Raw genomic sequence first — 13,620 nt, 5'->3', positions numbered from 1 at the left:
TTTTTTTTTTTTTTTAATCTAAGGAGGTTGCAGTGCTATAGTAAGCAATGATGTACTCTCACATTTAAGATGACTAGAAAAGGAATTACTTTATCTTAAGTATCTTAAAGAGGGGCACACAGGAGACATAAGGGACAATTAAAATTATTCTCTGAACTGTTTACCGTTCCGTTTAAGAACAGATTTTCTCCAAAAAAATGTTTTTAAAATATATAATATATAGTATAGTATAGAAGTAGAGCCAGACCCCTCAGTAACATCAGAGATCAGAAACACTGAATCCTATGCCTCTCCCCTCCGCTACTGCTACAAATGAGTGGTTTACATCACATAAAAAACCCTGGTAAACAGGAGCATGTAACACTGATACAGCGGCTGTGTATTTGGCATACAGCTACCTGCAAGTGAGAGAATGATCAACTGACCTCTTTAAAATAATAATTTTGATACTGACTAACAATCTTGCTCTTTCTCTAGCATGGAGAGCTCGGAGGAGTTGTGGTTTGAGCATGCAAGCCGTCTCACTAGAGCTCAGACCTCACCTCCTTCAACTATTTATCAGAGGAGTCGTAAGGCGGTCATAAAACGTTTCATTATCAGTAACTACCATTTTCATCACTTTATGCACTAAAACATTCAGTGTGAGAAGAATTTCTCCCATTAATGGAAGAATTCCTTCATAAGCAAATATGAAGATTCACATCACTTAATACAAAATTAAAGAGAAGGACTGTCTGAAAAAACTTCATGAGCTTCTATCAGCTCACTGCTCGTTCTCCTCTACCTTTATTTTCAGGACCTCCCTTCGTAGCACTACCACATAGTACCCAAATTGCAGTAGATCACTCTAAGTAATGATAGCTTGAAAGAAAATCTTCTGTATACTAAATTTTTAAACTCCTTAAGCTAAGCAACTCGCATTAGCTTAACAAATAACTGCCAAGAAGCCAAGTACTTTAAACTTGAAGCCATCCAGCATACAAGAGTTTGACTGACACTTTTTCATGCAAACATTTTATACCTACATATGGTCCACATTACCTTGTAATATGTTAGACACATGATAAACACATGTATGTAGGAAAAATTGCAGAAAGAGTACAAATTGTAGAATTGTAGAGAGAATTGTTCCCCTCGTCCGTGGTGTCAACCCTTTAGTCACGTTAACAACAAACCAGTCGCTTGCAGGGTTGTACCGTAAAGGGAGGTAAGAAAAGTGAAAAAGCAGGTATGTTTTTAGAGTTGATAACCAAAAGTGCTTCCAATATAAAATTAAGTAACGAGGTTCTACCTTGATGGTTATTCAACTATTTTTAGTATAAAACAGCAGTCAAGAGATGCAAGTAAAAATGTACTTCAAGAGTTTAGATTTTCTACCAAGGAGTAAAGGTATGCAGAGTTTTGTCTGTTCTAAAAAAAACAGAGTTTTTTTTATATGTATGTACATCTACGTACACACATACACATTATGCATACGTACATATACACATGAGCACATACACACAAATGTGAAATAATAACACCATGTTACTATCTATCATGCTAGGTACAGAACAAAGTTCAGCAAGATGTTTCTTACCCAGGTGAGAGTTGTGTGTTTACATCATCGTTACCTGGCATAGCAACTAATTACACCAAGTCATGCTTCGCAGTACAACGAAGGAACTGAAGGTGGGAGGAAAGGACAGGCCAGACAGCTCACACCAGGACCTCCCCTCCTCAACATTTCCAGCAAGATGCTGCTTGTCACGTTTAGCCAAAGCCACCCTGGCAGTAGATTAGCTTACTGCCCCTGGTAGATTAGCTTACCAAGGAAGGACGCAGGGTGACCTTTTGCCTCTCCAGCAGCTTGCTCCTTTTTACAACGGGAAGCTCAGCAAGCTTTAGCTGTAACACGAATGTGATTAGGAAGCTGGTCTGGGCTAACTACCATAGGAGTGGGGATGAAGTGGGGGAAGGGGGGAGGAGAGCAAACAGCCAGGACATCTTCAGGTGGTTTGGGTGGCAGTGCCTGCTGAAGGTGCTTTGCTGTGGCACGCCAGTCCCCTCAGGCCGCCTTTACTGTCAACGAAGAGCCAGGTGCAGGAGCCGCCTCCTCACTCTGCGCAGGCTGCGAAGCATTCTAGGACACTGCTTGCAATCTGAACACCTAAACCTAGACAGAACGACTGGCCTTTCCCAGAGCATCTGTGAACGCTTGGGTAATGCATCTGATACGGTAAAAACCTGAAGCAGGAAAAGGATAGAGAAAGAGCCTGTAACAGAGATAAAAGTACTTGACAAAGGAAAACTAAGCAGACATGTATGTAGGCAAGCTAGGAGTGAGCTAACAGTCCTTTTAAGGATGTACTACAAAACAAGATTTATTACAGATTACTCTAAATATTTAAGAAACACTCTTAGTTGTTTCTTTCGCACTGCTAAGAAGGACGCATGCACAGCTGACCGTGGAGCCACCATCTGCAGTGAGGAAAGCCTGGCCTGTGATGAAGCTACCTTACTGACCTGAACGAAGAGAGGTGCTCTCTCTCCTGCAGCGCTTAATACACAGGGACGGAGAAGAAAGGAAAAGGAGAAGAAATGCAGTTTACTTTTAACCTGTGGGCTACAGTTACAGCTCAGTAGTGCCTTATAGCAATCACACTCTGCTATTACCACTTGAAAACCTAGCCCTGGAAGCACCAGAACCAGGGAAGCTGCAGGAAGTCCCAAGCATCAGCCCCAAATAAACTCTGAATGCAAGAAGGCCTTACAGTCACGAACATCATCGCATACCTACAGCCCTCCTCCTCTGTACAGCTTACACCCCAAGCCAGCTTTAGGCAGATGCTTCACCAGGTCCCACGGCAGCACCACTCTGCTGGCACATCAGATTCCCTAATCCCCACAGCCATCAAACCTCTCCTTGGGTTCCTTTGGCATAGATGTTATGAGTTAACTAAAATTCATTGAATCATGGCTCTAAAAGTCTATCCTTTTGAGAGTAGATCATTTACAGCATATAACCACTGTTACAAAACCAAAGTCAATAACCGAAAATGGAGAATTAAGTATATTTACTTGCAGAGGTTGGAAGGGGTAATGTCCTTAGGTTTCTTTGGCAAATACACCTTGCATCAAGGAAATTGCTCACTTGTACAACTTACTGCATGGAATAGAAGCATTAAATCTCATTTAATAAATGAGGTGCATAGAGCATTAATGGACATTTCCAAGAAGACTCAAAAGCTACACATGCAGGTAATTTTCTACATCCACACAACAAACAAGACATATGTCTGTCTGCACATTTAGCCTAAGAAAAAGTGTGGAATAAAAGCAGTCTGATAACTTTTTATGGAACTTCACATTAAATTAAAAATCCAGTAAAAAAAAGAATTTATAAAAGAATTAAGATGAGAAGAAGGAAGTTCAGCTAAACAACCAATTTAAAGCATCCTGATGAGACACTTGTCTTGGTACCTTCCAAAAGGTATCATCTTCTAAGATACTCCCTTTTCTCTTAGGAGATACAATTAGCCCACAAGAATAACATCTACTCTTACTCCTCTTAATCTTTGTAGTTTCGGTGAAAGCTATACTTTGTACATGCAAAAAGCTTGCACTTATGCATCTCTTCCATGGAGGATGGACAACAAATGGACTGTTCAAAACTGGTATAGCTTAAGCTTAGAGGTACACAGCCTGAAGCTACCAGATCTTAAGCTATCACTTGTCAACTGAACTACACTAATACTATGCTACATACTCACTCTATCAGTTTCCAAACTCACCTGGTAATTCTCAAGAATCTGCTTTATTTTGTAACTGTGTGTGACCAAAGATTCACAATTGCTCAGGCTGATAACAATTTAGAAGAGCTCCAGTTGGCTAACAAGTAAGAAGCTACAAAGTCACAGTAACTTTCATTGTGAGACCATCTGCTTCAGGCAAAATGGCTCGGTCAAAACTTCAGTTTTAAGTTTGTCATAATAAGACAACAAAAGAACTAGCAGAAGTTTGGCCTATTGCTTTTAAATTTTGTGGAAAATTGGTATATATTTCCAATACAGACAGGGTATGCATAACATTGAGCTTAACCACAAAAGAAGCTGTGAAGTCTTAATCAGTCTTCCTGAGAAAAGTTTTCCTATCAGGAAGGATATTGAAAAATATTTTATTTATATATATGTGCGTATATATGTGTGTGTGCGCGCGCGTATATATGTATGTGTGTACATATATACACACATGTACATATACACACACACACATGCAAAATGAAGTTCTGAAACAAGGCATTGATTAACAGCCCTAGTACTTTTGTTTTTAGTTAAAAAGTTAAAGTATAGCAAGATTTTAAGTTACAGGAAGGAATTCATGAACTCTATGAAAACTCAGCCCATGCAACTCAATTTTCATTCTGACTTAACAAGATTACCTTCAAAGTACTTTTCTTTTTAAATTAACCAAACGATCTCACAACTTTTATGAACACTGTTCTGAAGGTGACGTGCAGTTTTATAATCTCAAGCAACACTGAACATTTGCAAAACTAATGTTCCAAAATATAAACTGCAACCATTTCCACACAGATTAAATATGACACGTGACACACTTGAAGTGCTACGGTATAGTCCAAAATTTTCACTCTTCAAGAAGCAGAGAAAAAAATATATATATTTTATACAATTGTTATTAGAAGGCAAGATAGACCTCTGTGAGGCACAGGAATGACCTCCAAAGATTGATCTCAAGTGTTTAGTAACTTACAGAACCACATAGTATTTCAACTGCTTCATTTCAGAAAGAAAAAGCATCATACGTCTGCTATAGGGAAAGAGCTGAAGGTACCAATGAAACATCAAGGAATATAGTTGTTTTCAAGAGAAAATTTTCTTTTTCTAAAGCTATTTACCCAACACAAAAATAAAACTGAATAGTTATTAGCTCAAAGAAACAAAATCCTGGATAGCCAACAGCATTTACACCTGATCAAATACACGAAACAAAACAGCTCCACATATTAGTTTTTCAATAACCACCATGTCAAACAAGGCAACTTCACAAAACATCAAGGAACAGTATGAGACACACCAGGAATGCTAGAGTTTCAAATGAAGTTGTCCTGCTCTAAAAATAGTTGTGTATTTCAAGTGTTTAACCTGCTTGAATGCTAGGGCACAAGATATCTTCTGGGAAGTTACAGCACAAAAGTTAACTCACAAGGTCAATAACTGGAGAAAACCCTGCTCTCACATGTCTGTTCTTTAACAGCATTGGGAGAGTTATCCAGAATTTCCTTAGGAAAGCACTAAAATACAAAACAAAATTGGTATTTGAACTTTTTGAATTAGTTTACTACAAAAATTCTTTCAGAAAGTCTGTAAACACAAGTATCTGTATTAATACATTATTACTTTCAAGGTCAGTATTACACACACAGTTTCTTGGAGCTACATATTTTTGTGTTATTTTTAACATCTGACAGAGCATCTTGTACTGTTAAGCTCTACACGGTTTACAAATACTCCCAAGCTGCAGCTGTTGATTCTACTAGCATATCTTATCATAGTAAAGAGAAGAGTAACCTTAATACTCAGTAGTGGCATTTTTTTACACTTGTATATGCAGTAAATTGCTTTGTAGATTGGTTTTGTAGTTTTCCAACTTTTGGGCTACACAGCACAACAGAATCGGTTTACCAGGAAATCCATTCCTACAGAAGGTCAAAAAAGCCCAAATACACTTGCTGCTGAAGAAAAGGCACAGGTCCAAGCCTGTTCACTTAACAAATAGACTCTGCACTCTCACTTAGCAGGTATTATTTCAGGAACTTCCACATTTGATTCACTTTTTAAAAATTAGAAAGTTAAAAAAAAGATCTGTTGTTTCAAACTAATTTCAAATTTGTTTATATTCCTCATCCTCGCATAACACCGAACCATAGGCATTAACAGTATAACATAGCAACAAACAACTTACCAACACAAGCATTTAAAAACAGCCAGTCAGTCTTTTTCATTCTATTTTTTATTTGCTTTAGTTTTTTGAAGTCAACTTCAAGTTCCTCCTTGCTGCCAACAGCTCCAGCCAACTCAATTCTTTGGAAGTCCATTTTTACATCAGATTCACGTTTGGTTGTAGGTGGAGATCTTCTTTGGCTATTACCACTACTACAGCTTCCTCTCCATCGAGCTCTGTCTTGCTCATTTATGATCGAAGAAGCCTCTTCTGTGTCTGCAAGTTCTATTGCTTCTATGTTGTTAGGTCTGGGATGATCACATACAACACATTTTCTGGCCTTTGCCCAGTTTTCATATGTACAAACAGAACAAGTCCAATGCTGAGCCCTTGTGTTCAGTTTATTCCTGTCATTGTATTCCTCACATGGATCAACAGAAAAAGGAACTGGTCTTGAACCAGATCCTGAAGACTGAGGAGACTCTGTGGGACTCCTGGTCCTGCGCTGAGACAAGCACTGAGTACATCTTATCGCTCTCGGCCAGTTCAAGTACGTGCACATGTGGCATGACCATTTATTTGCACTTTCCATACTGTAAGATGATTTAACCCTTGGTCTTGCACTAGAATCTGGACATATCAAAGGACTACTTCCTCCTTCAGTGCTCGAAGGATCCCAGTCTCTACCAATATCACTTGAACCACTTTTAAATGGATCTTCTGTGATAATTGTTCCACTAGGTCTCTGAGCACGGCACATGGTACATTTGATTGCAGATGGCCAATTTTCATATGTACAATACTCACAAGCCCATTTAATTCCACGTTCTGTCATCGTGCACTTCTTGAAATTAACTGCGCCAGGCAGAAAGCTAAGTAATCAAAATATATCATTAGCACACAGTGACTGCAAAGAATCGCTATTTCTTTAAAAAGAAATCTTGTAAAGTAGATGCAACCCAACTGATACATATTACACCAAAGACTATGAATATACTATCAGGATACTATTAGGACGTGGTGGGGGTATAAACAGTATACAAGACTTCAGCTAAATGACTTACGATCAAGTAGCTTTCCATACACTGCACTTTTAAATGCAGAATTCAGGATCTCCCAAGGCAGAAATGAAAGGAAACTAGGCCCTACACTTCAGGTAATCCTTTAATCCTTGTTAATTTGAACAGAGGCTTCAAAATAAAATTCAGAAGACAGGCATACATTAGTGCTGAGAATACTGGAAGAGACCAGTAAGGCTGCAGAAACAAGTCACTAGTATTAAACTGCTGAAACAAAACTCAACATGAATACAGCAGTACAGGAAAAGGAACACAAACTCTAACATCTCTTTTGCCACCTCAGGGAAGGAGCAGATCAGGTAGGTAGGTATACAAAAAGCAAGCAGTTATTTTAGAGAAATAAATTAAAAGCGATCACATAAAATTTTCAAACCTATGCGTGTTATGTGTGTGCTTAACCAAGATTATGCCTCAGCTGGACAGCACCCATAAGACTAGTTTGTGATTAAAACAGCACTAAAAAACAAGCACAAGCTAAGCCTATTGACAAGTAGTACTTTTATTCCACAATCTAGATTTCAATCCTGTTCCAACTCACATTTTCTCTAACGAAGAAGAGATTCCGTCTTCATGCTGGCTCAGACCTTTTCCTCAGATTGCCAAATATGAAGGATAAGACTAAGCAGATTACTATTCCTGTAAACAAAATGAAAACAGATTCATTATAGGTTTACTACTGGACCTGAGTAACCAGAAAGTTAATTATTAAATGCCACACCCATTCTGATCCCAATTTATTTGTTTAAAGTCAGCCATGACCTCTGGAGACTAATATATAGAGTGTTTAAAATAAAATCAATGTTGAAAAGGGACCAACCACTATACAAGTGATCAGTCACTCTGCTAAAGTAGAAGAATTAGATCCAAACAATACTGAATTCATACCACCACATCTATAAACAGTCTTATCTGAATCTAAAACTTCAGATGGGGAAGAAAAAAAAAAGGCTACAATTTCAGTTTGTGTGGAGGGGATAATAGCAGGAAGGAATGAGACAGGTAAATAAAGGATATATAAGAAAACGTATAGAGTCTACTTCCTCCCTTACTGCAGAATTGCTACTCACTATATAAATTCTTATACGTGCTATTTTCAAACACAGCAAACTGTCTAAAATACAAACTTTTCCTATCAGTTGACTGACAATTCTTACACTCATTATATTGCAACTCTTTTGGTTAATAACAGCACCTAAAGTCTAGAGCAAAAACTCAACAGAAAAGTTGCACAACAGGATTAAATTCAAAAAATCTAGACAGACAACAAATTAGTTAATACCTGTTCTCCGAGTAGGAAATATGTGTATTCTTCACTGAAGCACCTTCCTATACATCTTGATCTACCAAGGCACAGTCACACATCAATTTTAATTTGTCAAAATCGAGGCTGTCATGGAAATGTACAGTAGTACTCTCTTCCCAAGCCCTTATTCATTCTTGCTGTCTCCCGTTTGTGGACTCCAGCATGTCATACAGTTTTTCCAACAGCTCAACTCCCTGATCTATTTACCAGATCACGTGGCTGCATGAACGAGGGTCTATCACATGGCCAGGACAGAGGAGAGGGCAGGACTACCCTTTTCAGTAGTGGTCCACAAATTTACGCTGCATGAAAGCGGACGAGCGATCGGGAACACAAACAGCATTCTCATAGCTCAGGTTCTAACTGCTTGTTTGAACAGTCTGGAGAGCACTTCACTCCCACCTCCAAGTTATAAAACTGTGTCAGACTAAGGAATGCGCTGAGAAGGCAATTAGACTTCCTATAGCTTCCCCTCCGCCATCCGCTCATAAAAATCCATGTCCAACGGGTTTAGAAAAAGGAAAGAAAAAAAACACGCTAGGACCCCCATATCCGTAATAAAATAGGAAAATACCACATACAGGAATGAAATCAACTTAAAGAAGCAGCATTAAAGGAGAATTAACAGTGACGTTTCACCGACTTGGGAAATAAACAGCTTCTCTACTCCAAAAAGCAAAGCTTTACCAAATCTGTTCCTACATCAGTATACTTAATGGTTGATTTATCTACTCTATTTAGTCAAAAGTTTCTTTCCTGTTCCCCAAATAACTTTTACACGACTTCAACTTGTCTTAAACAAACTCGTTCTTTGCAATAGCATTAAAGCTCCGAGATATTTAGTGTTTTCTGGTTATGAATTTAAGACAATTAAAATGCTTCTAAGGAAAGAGAATGAAGATGCACATTATCAGTGCATCAATCAACTGCCACCAATCAAACTGTGAAGAACCATTTCACCTAAATTAGAGAGAGAGAGAGAGAGAGGGAAAAAAAAAGGGGGGGGGGGGGAAGTGGCTGTTTCAGTAGTTCTGTATCCACTACAAGTTTGGGAACAATTTCTACCTGATCAGAAGCTGCTATGTTTTGAGCAGGTTATTCTTTCAATCTCAACTACCCAATCAACATACACTACATGAAGAAGCCTGAGACTGGTATGTAACTGTACTGTCATCTGTCCCACTCTGTACAGCCTTAAAGCGCTACAGCAATTTTCATCACAAACAAATCCCAATTCACATTTGGGATTAGTGGCTGGGGAAACAAAGCATCATGTGTTTTACTGACATGAGGTCTGGGAAGAGATTGCCACTCAAACTGAGAAGTGGCAGGTTGCAAAAATGATCTAAATAAGTACTGAGACGTTAAAGGAACTAAATAGCACTGTATATACTGTATTACAGAGAAGTTTTTATACATACTACGAGACAAGTGTTTTAGCTGCAATTACTCTCCGTACCCCCTTAAAAAGCTACAGGCTTATATAGAACAAAGCAATTTCTAAATGTGAATTCAAGTCTTTCTTTTTTTTTTTTTTTTTTTTTTTTTTTTATTTTTTTTATTTTTTTTTTTTTTTTTTTTTTTTTTTTTTTTTTTTTTTTTTTTTTTTTTTTTTTTTTTTTTTTTTTTTAAATACCAAAACATTACTTCAGTGTCATGTGTCTCTTGTTCTTCTAGGACTGGAACAAATGCTGGTAATCTTCTTGTATCAAAACAGTTACCCAAAAGCTTTCAAGCTTTCAAAATATTTCAAAGTTTCTTCTGCATTTTGAAAGCCTTTAGTTTTTCCAGATGTATTTTATCAGTAACAGTGGAGTAAAACTGGTCCACCAGAGGTTTGTCTCAGAACTGCATGCACTAGTTACTAGCACATTACTCTGAATATGCAACTCAATGAGTCTGTTCAAAATGTCCAATCATAATGATAAAGACAAATACAGGCTTCCTCCTCTCTGTTAGCTCTGCTGAGGCCTGCTACAGCACAGCTGGAAGGAGATAATTTATTATATTTTTTCAGAATTACTTCTTTAATGTTAGGTTTTCAAGTTAATTGTTATTTTAGACTGCTCGCAGAATAGAAGTTGAATCCTATAGTATCTACTCTCATGAAGAAATAGCATGACAGTGACTGTGAGGTCAGCAAAGAAGGTATATGCTTGAACATCCAAAGCATGAAATTAAAACGTTCAAGCAAGTTTTAATTGATCAGTATGTATACAGTACATTAAAGAGCTTCCAGGCAGACTAGCAGAGTAACTCAATACACTAAAGAGAAGCATATATTACATTCTTATACCTCACAAAGAAAGTTGCTGCAATATTCCAACATTAACACATTATATTTTAATAAAATAAAACAAGTCAAAAGGTCATCTATAAGAAATAATCAGAATGTTTTTGTTTTACTTTGTTTCAATTTGCATGAACGTTATTGTTTTTAGCTGCACAGGAACATCCTAAATGGCATAGAGAAATTAGGAATAAACAATGAAGTCTTCAAATAGTACTTTTGTGACAGAATGAAACTATATTCCCCTCCACACAAGTCAATTATTCACTGCCACCAAAAGTTATTTTTTCCCTTTGGCTCAAACAATGCCCAATTAACAGGCCAGCAGCTCATCTAGACCAGTCTACACTAAGGATTTCCACCAGGCTGCTTATGTCAGAAGCACATCTGCTGGCAGAAACGTCACAAAAATTAAACTGATCAGATCAGTTTTCCTATCTTAATTTGTTTTGCTTATGTGCAACGATTTTCAAACAAACTGTCTTTGCTTTTGTACCTACACCCAAATTAGGGTGATAGACTTCCGGGGGGGGAAGAGAGCTCTCCCACTTGATGTGGCTGCCTGTAATAGTTTGTTCCAAAAAAGCAAAGAACAGTTGTTTATTTTTACTTTAAAATACTGCAAAGCAACTTTTCAGAGAAAGAAAAGAAAAGAAAAAAAAAAGCAGTGATAATGTTTCAGTTTCGTCAGAAGTATCTATTAGCTCAACAGTTTTGGGGTGGAAAAGTAACATCTTACACACTTCTGACCACACCAAGGAGCGAAAAGAAACACGACTGGAAGTCAAAGCAAGAGATCAAACAACAGCGCTTTCACTGACCGCAATCTCAAATATACCGCAATTCGTAACAGCTTAGATACACAACTACTACTCAGAAAAGGTCTCAGTCCAATAGTTGTAGGATCTTCTTTAAAATCAACAGCTGGATACATTGCTGCAGTTTATAAATACACATGCTAATACTTAATGGACGTGGAGCTTTTTAAGAAAAACTGCCTATAACTAACACTGCATAATTTGACAAATTTTCTGAAGTGTTTCCCTCTTGTATATCATTGCCTCAAGTTCTCTTCTGATGGTAATAAAAAATTAGTATATTTCTTAGAAAATTAAACTTCATTTACATATTAATAAGCTTTCTAAATCTTGTCAAATTGAAAGCCATGAGCAGCAGATAAATTCAGACTTTAGAAATTAAAGTCACACATCCAGGTTATCTTTTTGCATGGTTTTGTCTGAATTCCGGTAGTTTTAGCTGTTTTTTGTTCTGTAGAATTACGGAATTACCTTTTAGACAAGGTGCATGAGTTTTTTTTTTTTTTAAACAGTGAGAAATAAAGCAATAATTTTGATTTCACTTTTCCCACATGATTTATAAGTACTGCCACTATCCATCCAGCCTTGTTGCTGACCATCCTTGATATCTTTTTTTAATTAAAATCACACATAACCTGTACCAAGGGACTCTAAATAAGAGTTTTTGCTCATTTGCTTACATAGCTAGTAGAAAGGTCTAGAGAAGTACCTGTGAGCTTTTGTACAACTGTGTTAAAGAAAAACATTTCCCTTCTTTTTCAAACTTATAAATTCACCAAAAGCTCCTTAAATATTTCTTAGATAAAAGATACTGTTACTTAGTTGGTCTCATAAATTCACTTCTGTTCTTCTGTTACCTGGTTTCAAGAATCACTGTGACATGCCACACGTAAAACAATTTTTAAAATTACACTTTGAAAGAAGCTATTTAAAATGTATTGTCAAGAATCAAGGAATTGATTTTTACATAAAATTGCCTTAGCTAATTTCCTAAGGTGGAATTTTATTGACATTTTCCCTTAACTTGCTATTTACTCTTATGCCCTGTTCCTTCCTACCTCCATCTGTCTCTGAGGATTAGCAGAATAGCTTTGTCAAGAGCTAATTCAGCATGAATCTCAACAGGTCAGTATATTAAAAGCATAAAACCTGAACCAAAGCTTCCATGCTTTAAATGGAACAAGCAGTAGGCCCTGTTGTCTCTACTGACCTTGTCAGCGAGATAACCAAATTAGATCAGTGCTGAATAAGGAAATTTAATCAAGGCAATAACTACATATCAAAGAATAGAAGGATTACCAAAATGTCACAAATGTAGAAGCATTTTCTATATTAGTCTGAATATACTAGAGAAAGGAATTTAACAAGGCAGCATAGTTTGTTTTGACTGTTAGGACAGTTCTTTAGAAGTTAAAGATACTAACCCAAACAGATCAGCAAAGAGGAGAGCATGTGCCATCATCTTAGGAAAAGGTCAATTAGACATTTTTTGTAACCTGTTCAAGAAGTTTTTTTCTTGAAGACATAATAGTATGCTTACAAAATTTTTATTTCTTCAAAAAGACTAGCTGGCTATTTGCAGTATAGAGAGTGGGAACTGGTTTCAGACTGCCCCTACACTTACAGAAAGCAAAAACCCTTCGTTATGTAGTATCGAGGTAACGCCAGAAACATGTTGGGAGATGGAGGCTTTTGGCAAACTCCTTTATCCCTTCCATCCTCAGCCTAGTAAGAGCACTCCTCTCCAGATAGGCAAGTATCTCGAGAAAGCTTTGTCCTTTCAGCTGGCAGAACCCTAAGTTTGCTTTCAACAGGAATAAAAGGACAAATGCTGCTGCCTTAAGGGCATCATCAAGTAAAGACTGGCCAAATCTCAATTCTGGGGGGGAAAAAAACAAAAACACTGCTATATAGATCTACAGGATAACATTCATGGATGCATAAGAAAAAAAAAAGTGTTTTAGTTATAATAAAATAACGAGTAAGAATCGAGTATGATAAATTTTTAATTAACATATTTATTCAGTTTTGATAGTCTAGGTTATCAAATATTCTGTATACTGAATATTTTACATACGACCAGCTTCATTATATACAACTTTTCATCTATTCCTGTAAGTGGACAGTTAGCTAAAATTCAAAAAAAAATTGCAGTTCTCAAAAAAAAAAAAAAAAAAAAACACACCA

General features: G+C 37.1%; 1 protein-coding gene across 1 annotated transcript in view; it reads right to left on the bottom strand.

The window, feature by feature from the left end:
• ZRANB1 (zinc finger RANBP2-type containing 1) overlaps positions 1 to 13,620 on the bottom strand; it is a 47,621-nt gene that overhangs the window by 25,611 nt on the left and 8,390 nt on the right. Inside the window, exons 2-3 of the mRNA XM_085299102.1 lie at positions 7,561 to 7,658; positions 5,965 to 6,815 (exon numbers count right to left, since the gene is read on the bottom strand). Of these exons, the coding sequence (XP_085155228.1) occupies positions 5,965 to 6,778 (814 nt within the window). The 5' untranslated portion in view covers positions 6,779 to 6,815; positions 7,561 to 7,658. The remainder of the gene's footprint in view (positions 1 to 5,964; positions 6,816 to 7,560; positions 7,659 to 13,620) is intronic.

Source organism: Rhea americana, unplaced genomic scaffold, assembly GCF_003343005.1.
Source record: "Rhea americana isolate MKP2758 unplaced genomic scaffold, rheAme1 scaffold_145, whole genome shotgun sequence".
Lineage (NCBI taxonomy): Eukaryota > Metazoa > Chordata > Aves > Rheiformes > Rheidae > Rhea > Rhea americana.
Note: the sequence above shows the minus strand (reverse complement) of the source record. Positions and strands in the feature narration are given on the sequence as shown.